The 22221-nt window shown below is 59.0% G+C and overlaps 1 protein-coding gene across 1 annotated transcript in view; it reads right to left on the reverse strand.

The window, feature by feature from the left end:
- Positions 1-13301: 13301 nt before the first annotated feature.
- Positions 13302-22221, reverse strand: part of CA5A (carbonic anhydrase 5A) — a gene marked incomplete at its 5' end in the record, with an annotated part of 40767 nt that continues 31847 nt past the window's right edge. Inside the window, 4 exons of the mRNA XM_049622393.1 lie at positions 13302-14199; positions 16988-17143; positions 21104-21166; positions 21317-21412. Coding sequence (XP_049478350.1) covers positions 14056-14199; positions 16988-17143; positions 21104-21166; positions 21317-21412 — 459 coding nt within the window. The remainder of the gene's footprint in view (positions 14200-16987; positions 17144-21103; positions 21167-21316; positions 21413-22221) is intronic.

Consider the following 22221-nt stretch of genomic DNA (forward strand, 5'->3'; position numbering starts at 1 on the left):
CATGTCAGAAATGTAATAAATATTATGTATATATACATATATGTACATATTGTACATATATACATATACACATACATATGTATACATACATATATACCTATACAATATACATATACATATACGATATGTATATGTATATGTTTATGTATAGGAAAGAAAGCAGATCTTAAAAGTTCTCATCAGAGGGGCGCCTGGGTGGCTCAGTCGGTTAAGCGTCCGACTTCAGCTCAGGTCACGATCTCGCGGTCCGTGAGTTCGAGCCCCACATCGGGCTCTGGGCTGACGGCTCAGAGCCTGGAGCCTGCTTCCGATTCTGTGTCTCCCTCTCTCTCTGCCCCTCCCCCGTTCATGCTCTGTCTCTCTCTGTCTCAAAAATAAATAAAATTTAAAAAAAAGTTAAAAAAAAAAAGTTCTCATCAGAAGAAAAAGATAAAAATCTTTCATGTCAGGCGCGCATGTCAGAAATGTAATAAATATTATGTATATATACATATATGTACAATACGTACATATATACATATACAATATACACATACATATACAATATGTACAATATAATATGTGATAAGTATTAAAACTAACTAATAAAAGTAACCAATATGGAAATGTTGGGGTTTGGAGTTGACGGCCAAGAAAGAATTCTTGAGATGTCTTTGGTGCAAAAGGTGGTTTTATTAAAGCACGGGGACAGGACCCGTGGGCAGAGAGAGCTGCAATGGGGTCGTGACAGGTGACTGATCGTACGCTTTCAAGTTGGGAGGGGGTCAAGGACAGCACAAGCCTCCAAGGTATTTTGGAAGCAAGGTTTCCAGGACCTTGAGGGGGGGTAGCTATTGCTAGGAAAAGGTCATTTATTACCATTTAGTCAAAACTTAGTCATGAGATCCTTCTGATGTGTATTAGGGGGCCATATGCTTGCAGGATGATCGCCAGCATATATCTTGGGGGCAGAGATACAGGAAGTTTCCAAAGGACTTTGTATTTGTTAAAGGAGACTTATGGGATCCTGGGAGGTGGGGGGCGGGTGAAGATCGCCTTTGCCCTTAACCAAGTGTCGTCATCGAGGCAGCTGGGCTCCTGGAGGAATGTTGCCCTGCCCGTCCCAGGGACTTGTCAACCAACTGTGGGCAGTAAGGGAATGTAATTTTTTCTTTTGCTTTGTTTCCCACACCAGTAACTCTGTGAGGTGATGGGTGCTAGGTAGACGTACCGTGGCGTCGTTCGGCAGGACATGCAAACGGACCATGACACCGAGCCCCCGAAACTAGTCACTGTGCAAGCACATCATAGCTCAGTACAGCTGGGGGTGGGGGGTGGGGAGGTCCACGGCAGCAGCGGAAACCTCACTTCAGACTCAGGCTTCCTGAGCCCACCCCCAGGCCCCACGTCCACTGGGCCACCAGCTCCAGGAACTGGGCAAATCTGGCCCCCTCTCTGGGCCTCAGTTTCCTGTGCTCTCGGTGCAGATCGTAGCTCCTACTACAGATGAACTAACGCGCGCAGGGCACCGAGAGCAGTGTCGTCACAGAACAAGTCCCAAGCAGCAGCCGCCAGGCGTTAATAGTGGCTAGAAAACAGCAGCTTTGCTGAATTATACACCGAAATGGTGACGGCAGCCACCTGCAGTGCGTCCGCACAAGGGGGGGGGGGGGTTGTGTTACATGCAACTTCTTATATTTCCCTGTTGTTCCCGAACTTTCTTCCCGAAGGCCCCACGTGGCAGATCCCCAAAGCCGAAAGGCAGTTTCCCACGACACACGCCAGCCACCCGAGTTCTGCTTCCCTTTCCAAGCCGAGTCGCACGTCACTTTGCCAAGCCTGGCCCTCGACTCCTCCCCGGGGGGAAGCAAGTAGGAGTCTATGTAAAAGTCTCGCCCCTGCTCACCTGGCTTCGTCTCTGACTGCCCTTTTCTGATACCAGGGTTTGGCCTCGGAAGAGAGTTCGGCCCCCTCGCCCAGAGGGCGTCGAGGGCCTTACCAATCTTGCATCCGCGGAAGTGGGTTCTGTGTGTTTCACAAATATTCCAAGCACGAGTCGTCACCAAGCGTGCAGTTCACTTAAAGCAAGCCCACCGTCCCCGAAGGTGAATAAAACTCAAAATGGCAAAATGGACCGGGAGGCTGTGTTTCCGCCTTGCACACAGGCCCTCTGCCCCGGCAGACAAGGGGCTCGCTTTGTGTCACGGGGTGTGAGGTGCTTGGACCTGGGCGGTCCTCCCCGGTGTCCTTGCTCTCACCCAGACTGCCCTTGCTTAAATGCAGGCCGACGGGCTAGTGGCCTGGCTTTAAGAGGAAGCTCCAGCAGTGTGACCGGGAGCCCCCCTGGGCCTCGGCTTCCACGTGTCAAAAGGGGGAAACAGTAGTGATCATTCGAGGCGCACATGAGCTAAGTAGGCACGACAGGTCGCAGAGCGCCAGAAAGCAGAGTGGCAGCCGACCCTCCCCCACAGGTCCACCTGTACTGTCGTCCTGATGACCTTTCCGGGGAAGCTGGCTCAAGTTGGCCCCGGAGGGAATCGGGTGACCCTTTGTTGGTTAGTGCAGTGTGAGTCTGCTCGCTTCTCAAGGGCTGTGCTAACTTTTTCTTTTTTTTTAATGTTTTATTATTTATTTTTGAGAGAGAGAGAGAGAGAGAGCGAGTGAGCGTGCATGCATAAGCAGGGGCAGGGCAGAGAGAGAGAGGAGACACAGAATCCGAAGCAGGCTCCAGGCTCCAAGCTGTCAGCACAGAGCCTGACATGGGGCTCGAACTCACGAACCGAGAGATCGTGACTTGAGCTGGAGTCAGACGCTTAACTGACTGAGCCACCCAGACGCCGCCCCCTCCAGATTTTTAAATGTTTATTTATTTTTGAGAGAGAGAGAGTGCGAGTGGGGGAAGTGCAGAGAGAGAGAGAGAGAGAGAGAGAGAGAGAGAGAGGAGGGAATCCCAAGCAGGCTGTGGGGCTTGGTCCCACAAAGAACCATGAGATCGCAACCTGAGCCGAAATCAAGAGTCGGCTGCTCAACCCACTGAGTATTCATAATTCTAGCGGATCTTTCCTCCTTTTGAACTCACTCTTTTTCCCAGGAAAGAGCAGAAAATGCTTCCCTGATGTGGAAGCTTGCCTCCCACCACCCCCCCATCTGTCTATTCTCAGTTGCGTGAGAAATATCTGTGTTCTTTTCACAAAGTAAGTGTCCTTGCTTCTTCTGGAAATTTGTTTTTAAAAGCCACGCTTTTGTTGCGCTCGGCTGTGAGCTTTTCCCGTCTGTGCGCTTGACGAGGTGGGACGCCGCCCCCCCCCCCCCCCCCCCCCCATCCAGGGTAATATCTGAAATGAAGTTCTGTTTCTGAGCCCACGTGTGTGTGCGTGGCACACGCATACCGAGTGTTCAGCCGGGGCCAGGATGTGTAGACGCTGCGTGCTGTTTGAGTCCCGCAACAACATCATTAGGCCCTGTGGGTGGTCCCCGTCTGAGCCTGGCGAATCAAGGTGCAGCGAGGTCAGCAGGTGGCCCGGCCCAGCTTCAGACGCAGGCTGGGCCTCAGATCATAGCTGTGACGCGGTGGGCACACAGAGCGCGTCTCACACGGGCAGCCATGCCGTCTGCCCTCGGGCCGCGCTGACAAGCACGGGATTCTTCTGGTTTGGGGGAGCTTTATTCCGCTGCTGCCGGAGGCTCCCGGCAGCCTCGCTGCGCTTGGGTGGGAACGCGCCCACCCCGGCAAAGATCGAAGAGCGGATCGCCTGACTCCTTCGCAGAGTGTTTTTGGCTCCATTCAAATGCTCAGCAAGGCCACCCGACCGTCTCAAGTTCACAGGGGTGGGGATGTCAAGTCTCTGTAGCTCCGGGGGGGATCCAAAGCCCTGGGAGCTTCCGGGTAATAGAAGCAAAGTTAGAGATCGCAGGGCTGGGTTTTCCTGAAGGGTTCCAACCAGGTGACAGCACAGGTTTGCCTGTGTTTCAGGCACTGGGCTTGGGCCTCACTTCTCAGCCTTGGCCCCAAGCGTGGCCTGGTCGATGTGCTCAGAAGAGCGCCTGATCCTTGAGGATTATGGAGCCGGCAACAGCGGGGAGCGGGGATGAGGGTTCGGGCCCAGCCGTCAGCCGATAGATGGCTAGGTAAAGCGGGGCAGAGCCACACGCTGGATTCGTATCCGGCCTCAAAAAGGTGGAAGAACTGGGAACACGTCACGCTCAGGGAACGAAGCCAGGTGCACAGGATCAAAGGGTTCCACGGAGGTGCAATGGCCCGGAAAGGCAAACCTATAGGGACAGAACGTACACTCTGGCTGCCAGGCCCGGGAAGGGGGGGTGTGTGACCACTGATGGGGGGTTTCTCTTCGGGGAGGTGAAATCTCTTGAGACCCAGTAGAGGTGGGGTGGGGGGGCACAACGGTGTGAACGTGCTAAGGCCACTGAATTGCGTACTTAAATGGCTAGTGGCCAATTTTGTGTTTCTACCTCAAAAACGGAGAAGAGAGCGGGCCTGGACTCGGGGGCCCTGGGGTCACATGTGGCCTCTCCCCCGTGGCTAGTGGTGCTCTAGGCAGGGCCCCACCCAGCTTCTCTTCTGTGCATCGTGGGTGGGAGGCGCCGACGGGGGGCCCCGCATCCCAGCTGAGCCGCAGCTGGGACTAGCGCCTGACCAGAAGGGCGTTCTTCTGGGGACTTGCGGCCGACGGCTGGTGAGGTGCCAGGCTCCGCGATCGGACGTTCCTTCCAGCACCGGCTGAGCTGGGATGTGTCAGAGGAACCGTGAAAGACGTGATTCTAGCACTACACCCATCACATCCTCTGATGTGGACACTTGCCCAGGCGGGTCATTTCTCCGGGCGTGGTCGCTTGTCCGGGAGGGGTCACTCGCTTGACCATGAGCGCTTGTTCTCCGGGTGTGGTCACTTGTCCAGGCATGGTCACTCGCTCAGCCATGGTCACTTGCTCGGGGGGTGGCCTTGTCCCGTCCAAGCGTGGTCACAACCCACTGAGCGTCCCAGGTGCCCCAGAAGCTTTAAACTCCCAGCGACCTGATAGCCCCATAGCCAGTTGGTGTTAACGCCCCCCACCCCCGGCCTCTGGCACAGTTAATCACTCAACCCAATCAGGCCTTCCCCCCAAACAAGAGGTTTGGGTTTGGGACTCAGGGCTTCTCCCGGGGTTTATGCCAAAGGCCCGGACTGACAAGTCACAGGGCTGGCTGGACATTTTGGTCCTAGTCTGATTTCTTCCCATGGATAATATGCAACCGATGCTGGGCTTCTATCCTGCACCTCCTCGCACAGGCTCGTCTGGGAGGTGGCCCCCACCCCATTTCACTGATATGGGCTGAATTGTGTCTCCCCCTAAAACGATGGATAGAAGTCCTACCCTCCCCCGCTCCCCGGACCTCAGAGCGGGACCTTATTTGGAAATTGGTCGTTGCAGAGGTAACTAGGGAAGATGGGGCCATCCAGGAGCAGGGTGTCCCCGACCCAGAGTGACTGGTGTCTCTACAAGATCAGACAGAGTGAAAATGGAGGCAGAGGCTGGAGTGAAGCTCCAGGATGGCCAGGGAGCGCTGGGGCCACCAGAGGCGGGACGAGGCCTGATGGTTCCTCCCCTGTTGGCTTCAGGGGGCGTGCAGCCCTGATTTTGGACTCTGGGCGCCAGAACCCTGAGAGAAGAAACTTCTGTCGTGGAAAGCCCCGAGCGTGCTGCCTTGTTGTGGCCCTAAACCCGTCCCTGAGATACCGTAGAGAGAGAGTAAATCTCTGCCTGGGCCCCTTCTCGGCTCTGGCCCTTCATGCTGGGCTGTCAAGGGCGCAGGGAGAGCCAGCCTGACCTGTCCACGCCACATCCACGTCACCTCACCGAGCACCTGTGGGTCCGTGTGCCCCCAGCTCCGCGGAACGCCGCCCTTCCCTGCCGCACCTCTGAACCAAGTGGGGCCAAAGGCACCGGCAGCTGGGAGAGCACGTCCGTGCAGAATCAGCTTCTGGCTGGAAGGAGGGACGGACAGACGGAGGCCGGCACGGAGGCCCCGCCCGGCAGCCTCCACGACGGGGACCTGTAGACGCAGATGCGAGCTTGCAGGTCGTGGGGACACAGAGTCTCTCTCCTCAGACAGGCCACCTCCGGGTCATCTCGCACCTTGAATTTTCCTCGATCCCGGAGTGCAGGGGTGGGGAAGGAGGTCGCTCCCAGAGGTCAGCGTGGCTCTGGGGGCCAGCTCGGGCCCGCAGGAAGGAAGCGGCAAGGAGATCTGTCCCGTTCCCGTCACCAATCCCATCCCGAGTGAACACGGACGGCGGTAGGAAGGTCTGGGCTGCCTCTGCTCCCCACGCACGGGCAGGCAGCAGGACGGGCCTCGGGACGAGGTCCTGCCCACCACGTCTGAGAGGCGACACCATCGCCCCAGAGCCACTCCGCTCCCCGAGGCCCACGGGGCTGCGCCTGCCTGCTGAGGGTCTGACCCCGGTCATTTCCACCTTCCCCACTCAGCGGTGCAGGGCACACAGCCATCTGGTTTACTTCACTTGGCCCTCCTGAGGTTCTAGAAGTGAGTGAGGAATGGAGACACGGAAAGCGTAGCTGCCACCACCGGAGGCCACTGAAAACACGCAGCCAGAGCTGGGGGGGAGGTCCCTCTCCCTCTCCCCTCCGCCTCTGCCCCCAGCCTTCCAGGCCGAGCGGCACACCAATGCCCTGACCTCACCCTTGACACCCCCCTTTCTCCGGATCTCACAGCTGGGGGGCTGAGACCACGGTGCAAGTGTCTCCAGCATCCAGTGCCTCCCGTCCCCACCGCCAGCGTGGTTCACCAGTGAGCCGCGTCTGGAACGTGGGCAACGCGCGCCCGGTCTGACGCTCTCCCTTCTCCCTGCAGAGCAAAGTCCCACCTTCACGTGGCCCCGAGGCCCGCCTGGACCTGGCCCCTCTGAGCAGATCTCTGCCCTTCCCTCCTGCCGCTTCGCCCTTGTTTGCTTCATCTGGCCATGCTGGTCTCGCCAATGCTCTGGAACGTTCCAGAACCGTCTCCCAGTATCTGCAAGGCTCACCTCCTCACCTCTTGCAAATCTTTGCTCGGATGCCAGCTTCTCAGGGAGGCCCACCCTGACCCCAGCGCCTGGCTCCCTGCCTCCACTTTGCATTTTCTGGAGCCCTGGTCACCTCTAGCGTATCATATCCCACATTTATTCCACCCCGCCTCCGTGCCGTCTTCCCCGCTGATGCGGGCTCCACCGGGGCTGGGCCTGGTTTGCCTTGTTGTTGGATTCACTGATGTATCCCAGCTGCCTTGCACACTAACTGGAACATACTGACGGGAGGTGTTCGGTAAGTGGTTGCTGGACGTCGATCGGAGAGAAGCTGTGTGCCTCGTTAGGCGATCACGGGTATACGCGGAAAGCCTGAATGGCGTGCCTGCTGTTTGATGTTCGTGCCTTTGATTTGTGTTTGTGTGTTCAGGGACCTAGAACACCTGTAGGGTGGCCTTTCTGGATTTCCAGGATTCAATAAAAAGGATCGGAAGATTTTGCTTTACTTAAAAATAGTTTCTCTGTTTCAGTGCTGCTAAAAAAAAAAAAAAAAATCCCAAAGCGACACAGGAAATTCGGACAGAATAATTGAAAAAGTACACAGCTTTAATCTTCAATGCAGTAGTCTGTGAACATAATCTGAAGTATGGCGGAAACAGAAGAGCTTTTTTCCTGTTGACAGGCGTGCTGACATTTCCACGGGCTCGGGGCCGGGCATTTCTACGGCTTAGCCTCGGACGGGCACGCCGAACGCGTGGGTAGTGGACGCGTGGACAAGCTGAGTCTCACACCGAACTTGCTCCCGCCCTGTCCTCATCCCGCACCCCACGACCCGGCACAAAGCAGGGCTAGGGCTGATGTGTGTGCCCGGGGAGTCGCTCTTATGATTCTGCAGAGTCCGGAGAGACCCACGCCCTGGGAAGCCACGGTTGTCAGAGCTCCTCGCTCGGGCCACTTGGCTCTTCCTCTCCCTTTTGGGCACAGCGGTCGCTGGGCAGATGACACACAAACCAGGTCAGGGAGAGGACTCAGGGCCGAAAGGCAGATGTGGGGAGGCGAGAATGTAATTCTGTACCTCAGAAATCTCCAGGAGGAGATCATTCACCACCCTGCACGGTGCTTTCTCTGCTGAGCGCCGAGGACCTGGCTGCTCCAAGCTGTCCATGCTGTTCTGAGTCGGCTCGTGCCGTTCCCTTCTACTCCATACCGCTCCATGCTGTTCCATGCTTTAACATGCTGTTCCATACCGCTCCATGCTGTTCCATGCCGCTCCCAGCTGCTCTGTGGCGTTCCACGATGCTCCATGCTTTCCCAGGTCTGTTCCGTGCTTTTCCATGTCTGTTCCATGCTGCTCCGTGCTGTTCCATGCCGCTTCCCACTACTTCCCACTGCTTCATGCTCTCCCTCGCTCGCCTTCCCACACATCCATAGGACACGTGGTAGCAGGAGAGGGGTAGCTCTCCGGGGAGGTGCTGAGGAAACAATCACAGCAGAGCAGGCACTTGGGCTGAGCCCGGCGATCGAAGTTTTTGAGCGGAAGCAGAAGGGAAGGGCATTCCCGAGAGAGGGAACAGCATGCCAGAAGGCGCCGAAGCAAGAGCACGCACGGCTGACGGGGAGATGGCGCCCGAGCTTCGTGGGTTGGGGCGCCTCGCTCGGTCTCCGCAGAACGAGCGTTTATTCTGTGCTGCGAGTCAGCGGGTACCTGGGCGCACCACCCTCGCGGGGGACACGCGGGGGACCAGCGGACCGGCGCGAGCCCCGCGGACGGGAGGAGCGCCCCGTCCGGGCTGCAGGGAGGCCCGTGGTCAGGGCAGAGGTGAAGAAGGGGAGGACGATGAGCGACTCACACAAATGGCCCGGGGACGGCGGGGCGAGCCGAGAGAACCCCGCACACAGGGGGCAACGCGGGAGGGACCTGGGGTGCGGGTCTCACAGGGAGAAGCTTGTGCTCAGTTCTGAGTGTCAAGGAGGCCCCGGTGTGGAGAGGGAAGCACAGTCAGTGGTCTGCTGACGACCTGCGCCGCGGAGAGAAGAGCGGACCGGCTGTGAGCGGGGGCGTCTGGGCAGAAGGGGCGACGGGGAGAGGCTGGCGGCACAGCCGGAGGCGAGGCAGCCCGGGCAGCGGCACGGAACGCGGAGGACACAGAGCGGATCTGGAGCACGTGACGAGCTAGGGCTGCCGCCTGCGGGGCCCGTGGCGCCTTGGGTGCAGGGGGGAGTGGGGGGGGGCAGGAGCTGCGAGGGGCTCCCCGAGGCTGGCCTTAGTGCCGGGGGCGGGTGGAGGCGCCCTTGACCGAGATGCAGACGGCGGGCGTCCACAGAACTGGGAACCCCAGGTGCGGTCGGGGCCTCCGGGGGCCTCCGCGGCCCAGGTGTTTCTGGGCAGGAGAGCGGGGCGTCCAGGCCCCCGGAAAGGGGAGACGCGGGGTGGGGGGGGGGTGGGCAGGGCCGCCTGCCGAAGAATTTGCAGTGGGTCCGTCCCAGGGGGGCAGCGTGGAAGGGACTGAGGCCTGCGACCCATGGGGGGGGGTGGGGGGGAGCGCCTCTGGTTCTGGGTCAGGAAGGGGAAGGGGAGGGAGGGCGGGACTGCCGTGTGCCGGGAACTGGCGCTTCTTGCACGTTTGTATTGCAGAAAATGATAAAATAACATGAAAGCACAGGGAGGAGTCTTTGGGCTTTCAAGTCGGGGCCAGAGTTTGTACAATACAGACCTCGGGCACAATCGCGCCACCCTGAGAGCCCGGCCCGCGAGCCCGCGGACCTTGACCCCCGCGTCTGGCAGCCACTCAGGACAGGGAGTGGGGGCGTCTGTGTTTGTTTTTTGTACCATTGCTTTGAGGGCTGGGATCAATGTCTTTCCTGTCGGGGTGTTTGTGGTTTGAGTGCAATGTGTCCCCGCTCGCTCAGTGTGGCTCCTGGGAGAGTCTCTGTGTCTCGGGGCGAACGCCGGCTTTTAAAAATAACCGACAAAAGAGAACACCTACCAGGAGACAAAGGCGCTTCTGCACGGAGAGGAAGGACTCACATCCGCATGAACGATGAGGATGGAAACACTCCCACCTGTTCTTGGAATTCTGGCCGGGCCACGACGTCACCGCGTGGCGGGCAGGACCGAGCCCGGGCGCCGTGGCCCTTTCTCCCTCTTGCGAGGTCCCTCTGGACACCTGGGCCTTCCTCTGCCCCGACGGCCCTGTGGAAAGGGACGGCCCCCACCCCACTCTGACTCAGAGACCCCCACCTCCAACCACGACTCTCCCGTGGTGCCCTCGTTACCCGCCAACGCCACGTTCAGAAACCGCGGGAGGTCTCAGCAGGTGCCTCTCTGGAGGGAAGCGTCCATCAGAATGCGACTGCGGGCTATTGTAGAAAGAGATTTCTCGCGCAAGGGTCACGTCGGGGCTTTATCTTTTTGACGTGAGGCTGCGCTTTTTCTCGTACTGGGCCGCGCGCACACATCAGAGGGGGCCGAGTGAACCCCCGCAGGGCGCTGGAGGGCCACCTCCCGAGAGCGGCTCTTTCTCCCGCTTCTGCCTCTTCCTGGCCAAGAGTCTCCACCTCTCGAGCGAGCCTCGGTGTCCCCATTCAGACCTGGAGGTGATGTCCCAGAATTCCACAGAACTCGTTACAACCGCGACACGGGATTGCCGGCCACGCAAAGCACTCATTGGGCCCCTTCCCGAAACCACCGTTCCCCGGCCCGGGGGGCGCCGCACGCTTTCGGGGTGAGGGCCGGGCGTCGTGCGGTTCTGACACGCGGTGGGATTGAGGACTGCGGAGTGTGCCTGCGAACAGCCCGGGCCTGGGCGGGGACAGCCCCGAGCGGTGACCTGTTGTTCAGTAAACTCCTCTTGACCATGAATTTTGTGACCGGGGACAGCAGCTCGGAAATGGAACAGAACGTGTCCGTTTTGGTGAGTTCCTCGTTCAGTATCTATTTTGATGGCTTCAAGCCAATCCTCTCTCATCTAGCATCACCATTAAATTTGACCCTTTAGAGGGTCAAAACATGTCTATTTTAAGTCATTTTTGTTGAAAATGAACGAGCTGTGTCCGATCAGGACACAGAGCCACCTTCCCTTGGTGGCTGGTCACCTGGTGGCAGTGAGTTTTGTGAGGCCCTCGGCAGCTAAGGAAGGATACAAGGAGAGGACCGTTTGTACGGGGGGTGGGGGTGGGGTAGGGGGGTGGCGGGTTCCAATCTCCCACCTTGCTCCGCCGATTCCCGCAAGTGCTGGAGGTGACACCCCAGGTGGCCTCATGTCCTGTCTGCAGGGCCTCAGAAACCCCAGCCCTCAAGTGGCCAGCCGAGTAATATATGCGTCCAGATCAAGGGAGAGAGCCGCGCTGTCCAACGCGGTGGCCACTGGCCGGTCGCGTGTGGCATTTGAAATTGAGTAATTAAAATTATGTGCAATTAAAATTCAATGCCTCAATTGCCCTGACCACATTTCAAGTGTGCAATGGCCGTGCGTACCCAAGAGCTGCCACATAGGACCATGCAATTCTGGAACATTCCGCCGTCACAGAAAGTGCTATGGGACAGCACAGTTCTAGAACATTTCACCATCACAGAATGTGCTATAGGACCAATGAAGCTCTGGAACATTCCATCATCCCAGAAAGTGCTATGGGACAGCACAGTTCTAGAACATTCCATCATCCCAGAAAGTGCCATGGGATAGCCTAGTTCTAGAACATCTCATCACCGTAGTGTGTGCTATAGGACCAGTGCAGCTCTGGAACATTCCATCATCCCAGAAAGTACTGTAAGGCAGTATATTTCTAGAACATTCCAACATCACAGACCATGCAATTGGACAGGGCTGCTCTGGAGCATTTTCAATATCCCTTTCCTCCAACCCCTGCGGTGTCCCCCATACCTTTCCCAATCCGTCCCCTCCCCTCACCTCCAGAGGAGACCAGTCTCAGGGCTGCTAGGCTGAAGTTGCCACCGTGTGGTTTTGCATATACACCGTGGACGGCTGAATAATGTCCTCATGCTAACCCCCGGGACCTGTGGTTACGTGACTTCACGTGGCAAAGGGACTTGGAGACGAGAGGGTAAGAGTCTGCATGATCCTGGTGGGCCCCGGGGACTCGCAAGGCCCTCGTAAGGGGGAGGGCCAAAGTCAGAGGGACGGCGTGGTGAAGGCTGGTGGCAGCGTCCAGCTTGGAAGGTGGAGGAGGGGCCACGAGCCAGGGGCCACGGGCACCTCCAGAGGTGGGGAAAGCCCGGAATCAGCTCCGTCCCGGAGCCTCCCGCAGGAACCTGCCCACACCCTGACTGTAGCTCCGTGTGGCTGCGACCGACCTCTGCCCTCCAGACCGTGAGGCGACAAATGCACGTTGTCAGAGGCCACCGAGCCTGTGGTTTTGCGGCACCTCGTGCGGCAGCCACGGGACGCTCCGCCCGCAGGCGAAAGTCCGCCTCACTGAAGACTCAGGGGTGGTGACATCTCCCCAGGAGACAAGAAGTGTGTTGGGTCCAAACCAAACTTCAAACTGTCCTCTTCCCTGGAGCCGCCCCCCCATCCAGCTCTGTGCCCAGGCTGACGGCCCCACCACGTGCCGTCGCCTCTGCCTGGCACCTCCCGGGCGTCACGAGGGAAGGGCGTGTGGCGGGGAGTGTAGGACTGCTCTCTCTGGAGCGGGTGCCAGAACCTGGTGGAGCCCGAACCAGGCCGTAAACCGTGGCCCCGCGGCACGGAACTTCACGGGAAGTTCTGAGGTTGGGGGAAATGTCCATCTTTGCCAAAACAAACCGCATCCGTGTCATAGCTTCCCTGTGATTTCAGATGCTATTTGTGGACCATAATCAGTCTATTTATTCTTTATCTCCCCAAAATGAATCGCAGTTTACTGCCGCACCTCAGCAGACGGCCCAGCACGTGTCCGTCCGTCTGTGCGTCACCGCAGCTGCCAGCAAGGGCATGTCGGAGGGTGCCGAGACTGGGCCGTCCGCACAGGTGCGTCCCCACCGGAGGGACATATCTGTGATGGTCCGGAAACACAAATACCACTATCGATCAGGAGGCTGCTAAAGGAACAGTCGATACGTGCTTTGAGATGAGTGGACGTCGTGGGCATCACGCTCCGTGAAGGAAGCCGGTCACAGAAGGACAGACACTGTGGGGTTCCATTTATACTTTATTCCTGCAGCCGTCAAAATCCCAGGGACGGACGGGTGGACGGACACCGGACCGGTGGCTGCCAGGGGCTGGGGGAGGGGGGAGTGGGTCCCAGGGGCAGAGCTCCAGTCTTGTAAGATGTACAGATGGGGACGGGTGGAGGGGACGGCTGTACGACCTCACGAAGGCACCGCACAGCACAGAACTGTTCGCTTAAATGTGGGTAAGACGGTCACTTACGTAATTGTGTTTCAGCACAGTTAAAACTCAAAACCCCACAGGGAGAAACCGTTACATGCCTTCCAGAACGGCCGTGAGGCGGCAGCGGGCGCTGAACAGCCACCTTGGACAGCCCTTGCTCTGAAGGTGGAGGCGGGCCGAGGAAGACGGGCAGCTTCTGGGAGGCGGGCCAGGCCTGCCCGCGCCTGGAATGTGGGCTTCTCGCCTCCAGAACCGAGGGGCTACACATGTCTGTTGTTCTAGCCCCTCTGGTTTGTGGTCATTTGCCGCAGCAGCCCCAGGACACTGACACAACCCAGGAATCTGGAGGTGGGAAAGACGCACGTGGGGCCCAGTCTCTGCGTCGCCCGGGAAGCACGGGGTGGCCATGAATGAGGAGAAGCAGAGAGAAGAAAGCACAGACTGCCAGGGGCTGGGTGGGTGACCTCAGTCAGCGGGTGCTTGCTAGGGCGCTGCCGCGGGGCCCCAAGATACCCCGCGTCCCAGATTTCCATTCCTCACCATGCTTAAGTTTCTTTGAAGTGATTTCTTTTCCTTGCAACTGAAAAGTCCATTGACTGAGACAACGATCTCTTTCTCTCTTTTTAACGTCAGAGGTTAGGTCTGATCAGACTGTGAAGCTTGGGACACAGAACTTCCTCTTTTAAAAGTCAGTTCTACCCGCTGACTCGGATATAATGCATTTAGAATCTCGTGCCCTCTTCCACAGGCCGGAAGGATGAACGGACCTTCCGGTTCATCAGGGCTTGAAGTGGACGGTAGTTGTTCACCATGGCCTTCTCTTCCTCACCAGGCGCAGAAAACAGGAGCGTGCGAAAGGCGGCCAGCTGGAACGGACGGCAAGCAGAGTGAGCTGGGTGCAGGTACGGCGGGAACCAGCTCCCGAGCGTCCCTCCTGCCTTGCACAGCCGCCCCCCACACACCGAATCCGGGTGGCCCCGCGTGACCAACACGAGGCGGCAGAGGTGACTCCCAAGCTGGCTCAGAAGACGCACTGCAGCTATCTTGCTCTCTCGCATCCCTTGCTCTGGAGAAGCCGGCCGCCATGTTGTGAGGACACCCAACCAGCCCCCCGGGAGGGGGGCCGAGGCCCTCCCCCCCCCACCCCACCAGCCAACAGACAGCACCACCTTGCCAGCCACGTGAGGGAGCCGCTTTCCAGTCCCACTGAAGCTTTCAGATAACGGCAGCCCCCCTACGGCATCTGACGACAACGCCACGGGCGAGCCCAAGCCGGAACCCCGCACGTCCTGACCCACGGCAACTCGGAGAGGTAATCGTGGTTATAGCTTCCTTGAGTCGCCACCTTTTGGGGCTGTCACACAGCAACAGATACGCAGGTGCACATAGGTGAATAGGTCCACATGCCCACAAACATACTAGATATACTAATCCATATGACATAACTGCCAACGTAACGTTGGAGTCATTTCTCTCTTAAGGAGCTAAACGTCCATTTCTTTATCATCTCGTTTGTTCTGAGTATACTCAGGGGCTCGGTGACAATCAATCGCGTGTCCAGTTACAAGCGGGGCTGGGACGGCGTATTGAGCAGGCTCGATCTGGACGGCCAGCTGGTGACCTCCCCCCGCAACCCCCCCACCCTGGTGCGAGGGGCGCGGAGCCCACGGGCTCAGGCGCTCAGGCACAGTGCGCCCACCCGGGCATGCCCGCTGGCTCTCCCAGACACACTGTGTTCCTCCTCCCCTCCAGCTGGCGACCTCCTGCCACCATCCAGGGGGTGCACGCTCCTCCCCGCCAGGTCCCCTGGTCAGGGTGAGGGGCTTCTCATCCGGCGTCGGTGTGTGACATTCCCCACCCGGTCTTACAACACGATCGTGTTTCTACTCCCCCCAGACAGCAGTGTGCAGGCACTGTCCTCTTTGTCACCACCCACCTCCCACCCTCTCCGGCTACAGTCCCTGAGTGACGCGGGGCCATCTTGTGTCCTCCTTGTGTCTCTGATGGTTCTGGTTTGGGAGAAGAGTGGATACTTCTGCTTCCCACAGCAAACGGCGTCCTTCCGGGACTTTCGTGTGAGACGACAGTCACAGAATCGCAAGGCCGGAGCCTCAGAAAGACTGCGCGTGACTGGCGAGGCGGGGCGGGGGCCGGGGCAGCGAGCTCGCTGCGGGTCTGTCGTCCCCAGACTCCGGGTGGCCCGACACAGACAGCCTGTCTCCACACTCGTGAGATTTCCAGAGGAAAAAACACTCTGATTTTTAAAATGGAAACAGGTAATATCTATCTACTTAGTTTAGGGGGGGGAAGAACGCTGAGAAAGGAAGAGGAAGAAAGTGAACGCGCTGCAGAAATGCTGGGGCGGCCAGTAGTAACTGTGTGGGCGGATCTGTGGGAGACCGGACACTGCTCTGGGCGCTCACTCACCTCCTCCCTGCCCCGCCCGCTTCAGCCTTGCCCGCTGGGACCCGCTGTGGCCGACGGGACACGAGCAGACGCCATGCCCGCAGGCGCCTCAGTTGGTCCCGGTCGTGTGCTCGTCTTCTGAGTGTCTGTCCGGACCATGGAGACCGGCTCTGGGGAGCCACTGGCCCAGGGAGCATGAGACACACTGGGCCCGACCCAGACCCCAACCACCCTGCCATCCACAGCCTAAGACAGAGTCTCCCCGGCCAACCCACCACCTGCACGCAGGAAAAGTAAATGCTTGTTTTGAGCCATTGAGTTTTGGGGCGCTTTGTTATGCAGCATTGTTGTAGCAATAGCTGACTGATGTAGTCCTTCCGGAATTTTCTCCCAGCGTATATCACGTCTTTAGGTGAGAGAAAGTTCTGCAGTCTCCACTGTTTACTGTTCTGACATCCAAGGGAGCAGGATGAACCCTAAAATCTTCTCTTCTCCTTCAAGGACCCCTCTTCTTGAACGGCTTTGCAAAATTCATCGATGACATTCCTTTCTTGGTTAATGTGTTCACCCGAAAATACCTACTGAGGTCCCATTAGGGGCGAGGACCCAGGTCCCGATTACAATGTCACTTCCGTTCCTGTAAAGTGACTTCAGCCCGAGAGACTGAAGAGCAAGCCTTGAGCCCACTCAACCGTTCGTCATCAGGGATATTCTCCACGTCCGAATTCGAGACCGCTAGAGATCAGGTAGAGCCAAAAAGCGTTTCCTTATGTGTAGTCCCTGCCTCTCTCTCCCTGCCTCTCGATCTCCACCCCGTCTCTCTCCCACACTATTATCTCGGGCTCAGAAGAACGGAACCCCTGTTCAATCTAAACTGGCTTCTGTTTCAGTCAGAAAATTCTTCTTGTGGGAGAATATCCAAAACACACCGGAGAGGGACGCCTGGGGGGCTCAGTCAGCTCAGGTCATGATCTCGCGGTTCATGGGCTCGAGCCCCGCGTCGGGCTCTGTGCTGATGGCTTGGAGCCTGGAGCTGCTTTGGATTCTGTGTCTCCCTCTCTCCCTGCCCCTCCCCTGCTCACGCTCTGTCTCTGTCTCTCTCTCAAAAATAAACATTAACACACACACACACACACACACATCAGAGAATAAAACCCACGACACTCACTCACAGCATCTTGGGGACACAGAGCAAGAGGGGTGGGTTCGTTCAGTGCCTCCTGCTATGCTGGGTCAGGCACAACTCACCTGGTTCTGAGCCACTTGGACGGGCTCCTTCAAGATGATCCAGGTGACCGACTCGGTTAGCGGAGGGGTGGTGAGGGACCCCGGGTAGGTCCAGTAATCCCGGCAGGCGGGCAGCAGACAGGACGGCTGGAAGGGGCCCATGGCCACCTGCGCCCCCTGGGGGACCAAGACCACGGGCGGCGTCAGGTCTCAGACTGAGACGGGGGGCGTGCAGGAAGGAAGGGGATGGCACCCCATCTTTACCCAAGTTTGTTCCCGGGATAAAGACGGGGGTTGGGGTGTGGTGGTCACGTTTGGGAGCAGTAACAAGAAAACGTGACCGTCCTGTGCAGAGCAGGGACCCCCGCCCGATGCTTACACTTTTCCTTTAAAGTTACTCAGTTTTGTACACCTTGGCTGTGAAGAAAACATTACATTTTTAAAAACTGTGGCAAAGCCACGTACATAACCTGAAACTCGCCACCCTAACCACTTCTGAGCGTGCCTTTCCGTGGCGGTAACTACAGTCACATGGCACCCCCCCCCCCCAATCCGTCTCCGGGACCTCTCCGTCTTCCCAAACAAACTGCGGCCCGTCACACGCCAGCTCGCCCCCCTCCCCCTGCCCCTGCCCCCCCCACCTCTTTCTGTCTCGGGGAACTGACGCCTCGTGTCAGGAGGACCCCACCGCGACTGCCCCGCGTGACGGCCGGTTTCACGGAGCACAGTGTCCTCCGGGTTCGGCCACGTTGTAGCAGGTGTGAGGAGCCCCTCCCTTTCCAGGCGGAGGAACATTCCACTGTGTGCACGGCCCACGCTCTGCTTACCCGTCCGCCCCCCTAAACGGACACCCGAGTTGCTTCCGCCCCTCGGCTCGCGTGAGAAGTGCTGCTGAGGACACGGGTGTGCCGACGCCTCTCCCAGACCTTGCTCTGCGCTTATTTGGGGGTAAGTAGCCAGAAACGGAGACGCTGGATCCCAAGCCAATTCCGCGTTTAATTGCTTGAGGAACCGCCAGGCTGTTTCCCGTAGTGGCTGCACCAGAAAATACTACCCTCTGGGACACCCGGTCTTCCCCTTGAGGCAGCGTCCCCTGACCCTCAGCCAGGACCCTCCTTCTCCGGACAGCTGTCCTCGACCACCGTGCGCCGAGCTCCCTGTGCGGCAGCCCGAGGGGATGCTGTCAGCACGTCCCCGGCTCGGGAGTCTCTGTTCAGAACTCACGCCCCCCCCCCCCACCTCCCAGCTGGAATGAGCAAGCAAGAAACAAAATCAGGAACGAGGTGGGGGGCAGGGAGCCCGCAGACAGGGACCCCCCCCCCCCCGCTTCCGCCCAGGGCTGGGCCCCCTGAAGAAATCCACCAGCAGGGGTGGGAGCACCGAGGCTGTGGTCCGGATGCCGCTCGGCACGGCGTCTGGAGCAGGTGTGAAGGAGAACCTCTCGGTTCCCCAGCCAGAGGCCCTCGAGCAGGCTGTCGCTCGGTGAAGATAGGATGTCTCGGGGTCCCTGGGCTTGGCAGGCCCAGTACAGCGCCCCCACCCTGCTCTGCAGAGGCGGGGCAGGCCCGGGGGCAGCGCAGCACTGACCGGCACCCAGTGTGCCCAGCTCTGCTGCGGTCCCCGCTCCGGGCCGGCTCTGCGGGAGGGTCTCCCGGCACGGGGAGGACACACGCTCGGCCTCGGGGGAAGGAGACCTCCCTGCTCGTCCAGACCCCGCCACCCAGCTGTCAGACACAGGCGCTTGGGGCCCAGGCGGCCCGGCTGTACCCTAACTGCAGCCCCCCCAGTCAGACACGGAGCCCTTAGGCAAGATGTCGGAGGTCAGGATGGGAGCTGCTTCACCCCTGCCGTCGGCTAGCACTGCCCGGCTGTGCTGGCTGTGCACTGTGCGAGCAGCAGTCTAGTTAACGCGTAAGGAACAGCAGCAGCGGGGCACCTGGGGGGCTCCGTGGGGTCAGCATCAGACTCTTGATTTCAGTTCACGTCACGGTCTCACGGTTCGTGAGTTCGAGCCCTCTGTCGGGCTCTGCGCTGACGGGGTGGAGCCTGCTTGGGATTCTCTCTCCCCGCCTCTCTCAAAATAAATGGATAAAACTTAAAAAAAGAAAGTGGACTTGAAATACAGTTCACAGAGCCCGGAACCCACACGTTTACAGCTCCCAGGGCTCTGGCGTTCCGTATACTCACGATCGTGACGTGCGGCCATTACTGGTCAGCTTTAGAACATTCTCCGCACCTCAGAAAGGACCCCAGGAAACAAAGAACCCCAGTAGATGCTCTTTAGTGATCACGCACCCTAAACTCCCCTCACCCCCCGCCACAAATCTGCCGTCTGTCTCCACGGATTTGCCTGTTCTGGACGTTTCCTACAAAAATCCTATTCTGTGTCGCCTTTGTGAGCAGGTTCCCGCTCAGCGTTGTGTCCTCAAGACCTGAGGCGCCCCAGGGTGCTGACGGGCCGGACACCTCCCGAGGCTGTTACCGCCAAGTTTCAGAACCACCTGTGAGAGCTCCTGCTCCCTCAGCGAAGGAGAAAGTAAGACAGTGGGAAGTGACTTTCCCAAAGCCACATAAAGAGTGGCAGAACCCAGACGCTGCAGCAAGTCTGTCCCACCCCGGGAGTGGGGGGCGGGGGCCGCGGCCCGTGCACCCACCGCTGTTCCTTGCTAATTGAAACTTCGGGAGGACCCATGACCGTGCATGTGTCAAAGCCCAAAGGATGCACGCCACAGAGGTGTCGTCCGAGGCTGCAGATGTAAAGAGTGGCCACGTCGGTGGCCCCCAGCGTGGGCTGCAGGCGGGGCCACGGAGTCTGGCGGGGTTACCCTCACTGCTCCACAAGACACACGCTCCCACTCTACAGGCTTTTTGTCCCCTAGACCCTCACTCTTATTTCCCAGGGGAGGAGCCAAAGCCCAGGGGGAGCGTCAGGCCCACGGATGAGGCCCCTGCTGACACCACGTCTCCCGTGAGACTTGCCCACCAGGCGCTAGGTCGGCCCGTGGGGAGACGCGCTCCAGGGCTTCCGTGGAAGGGAACAGACCCCGGCGTAAACAGCACCTCCCAGCCAGGTCCTCTCTTTCCCACCAAGAGGTGGAGGCCACGCCGTGCGGGGGGGGGGGGGGGGGGGGGGGGGGGGGGGGGGGCATGCACGCGGAAGACCTCCTGGGCTTACTCTGGCTGCAGACCAGCGGGAAAGACGAGGCTCCCAGCACCTTGACCTTGCGGAGTTCCTGAGCTGCAGGACGGGGCAGCGGGGGGTGATCTGGTCTTGGCCCCAGGAGGCCGGCCCGGAGGTCAACATCAAGGGGGAGCACACAGACCCCGTGAACCCGGCGAGGAAGGGCTGGCCCCCAGCTTTCATCTGGAGCCACTCTTGTCATTGTTACCACGGGTCGGGGCCCATCCGTCCAGGGACCACCGTGACTCCTCGAGTCCCGGAATTCTTTTGTTTGGTACCTGAACAAATAAACTACATTTCTTTGGAATTTCCACCCCTCCATCAAAGTCCTTTCACAGCTGTTGTTGGAGAAAAGCTGCAATGTTGTCATTGTCTTTTGAGCTTTAGTGCAGGAAGGTGCACGCGGGGAGCTGGGGGGGGGGGCCGAGCGGGCGAGCTGGCGAGACTCCCCCCGGTCCCCCGGCGTCCCTGTTCTGCTGGGATGGGGTGGTGCTAAGTTTCCCCCCAGGAGTGTGCCGGGTGGCCCGCGAATGGACGCTCTTAAATGTTAACGGTTAGGCATTTATTTCAGTCGGTTTAAAACAAATGTTATCCCTGGTAGATGCCATTGCCTGGGACAAGGCTAACGATTTTTAAAAAACGACAGCGTAAGGAAAAATACTAAGTAACAAATAGTGCCCGTGGCAGGTGAACATGGCAAAACCCTGAATTCTGGGAAGCTCACATGGGAGTCCGGCACCCCCGTGGTATGGAGGAGGGAGGGGCCCACGGGGAGCAGGGCCCCGTGGACGTCCCCATGGACGCGGGCATCCGCCCCAGTGAGCCCCATTCCCAGGAGTGGACTCAGACCTCCCCCAGCCCCGCCACCCCCTTCTGCCAAAGTGGCCTTTAATTCCTGCAAACGATCGTTAATTAAGCCAATTCTGGAGCCGCTGGTTTCAGGCTGCGTGGCCTACCTTATGCTTGACTTCTGGCAAGACTTCCACCAACTTCTGCAGTGGCTCACGGTGGGCCCCCAGCTGCAGGGCGCGGATGAGAAAGGCTCCTTTGAAGAGGCAGCAGGCGGGAGGGGGGCCACACCGCACTCTCCACGGACGGGGTTTCAAAGGCAGCTCCTGGCCACCGCGCACCCGCCCCGCCCCGCCAGGGGAGCCGCGCCCCAGCATTACCTGTAGGAACACGCCTATCACGGCCAGGCCGCTCTCCCCCAGGACAGCTTCTTTGTAACTTCGGTATTTCGCAGCATTCCAGTGAACCAGGTGCAGCTGAAACCCAGGAGAAAGGACGCGCGTTCACACGAGGCGGCCGTGGCCTCCCCGGGGCAGCCTGCGCGTCCGTTCCGCAGAGTCGGGCCCGCCGCCCGCAGCTCCCGAACTCGGGGCAGACCACTCGGCGAGGCCGATGTGAACGGTGTAACATAGGAATCGGTGCCGGGACGGCTGCCTGTTGCCGGGACGCTCGGTGAAATCTGGATTTCAGATGAACGGCGAAGAATTTTTAATGTCAGCATGTGGTCCCAATTGCATTTTCTTCCTACGTCTGTCACCTCCCTTGAACTTCGTCTATGCCCTTACTTCACATCCCTCCCTGGGTTTTCCCGAGTCCAATTTCGCCATCAAGATTGGCCAACTGACAAGGCTTTCAATGAGGGGCAGAGGACGAGTCCGGGACAGAAGCTTTCCTGGGTCACTGGCCAGCGGGAGGCAGGGTGCCGGGGCCTGGCCAGGCTTCCGTGTGATGAGAGCCTGTGGCCCTGCCGATGCTGAGCTTGGCCCAGACCCAAGAGGGGGCTTGGGCGTGGGCACGTATTTCCTGGTGTGCTGGGGGCCTTTCTGAACGGTGACCCTACCACCAAGTCCACACCGACAGACTCCAGAAAGCCCTCCAGCCTCCCGTGGTCAACTAGCCCCTCCCCACGCAGCCGCCGGAGTCCAGGACTGGGGGCACCTGGTGGAGGGTGTGGGGTCCACATATGCTCCAGGCGGCCCCTCACTCCCAACCTAACCCCAGTGCTCCCAGCCACAGGCACCGGGGCCACCGAGGGCGGTGTGAGCTCTCCCCGCCCGTCCATGGC

Source organism: Panthera uncia, assembly GCF_023721935.1.
Source record: "Panthera uncia isolate 11264 chromosome E2 unlocalized genomic scaffold, Puncia_PCG_1.0 HiC_scaffold_20, whole genome shotgun sequence".
In the NCBI taxonomy this organism is placed as follows: Eukaryota; Metazoa; Chordata; class Mammalia; order Carnivora; family Felidae; genus Panthera; species Panthera uncia.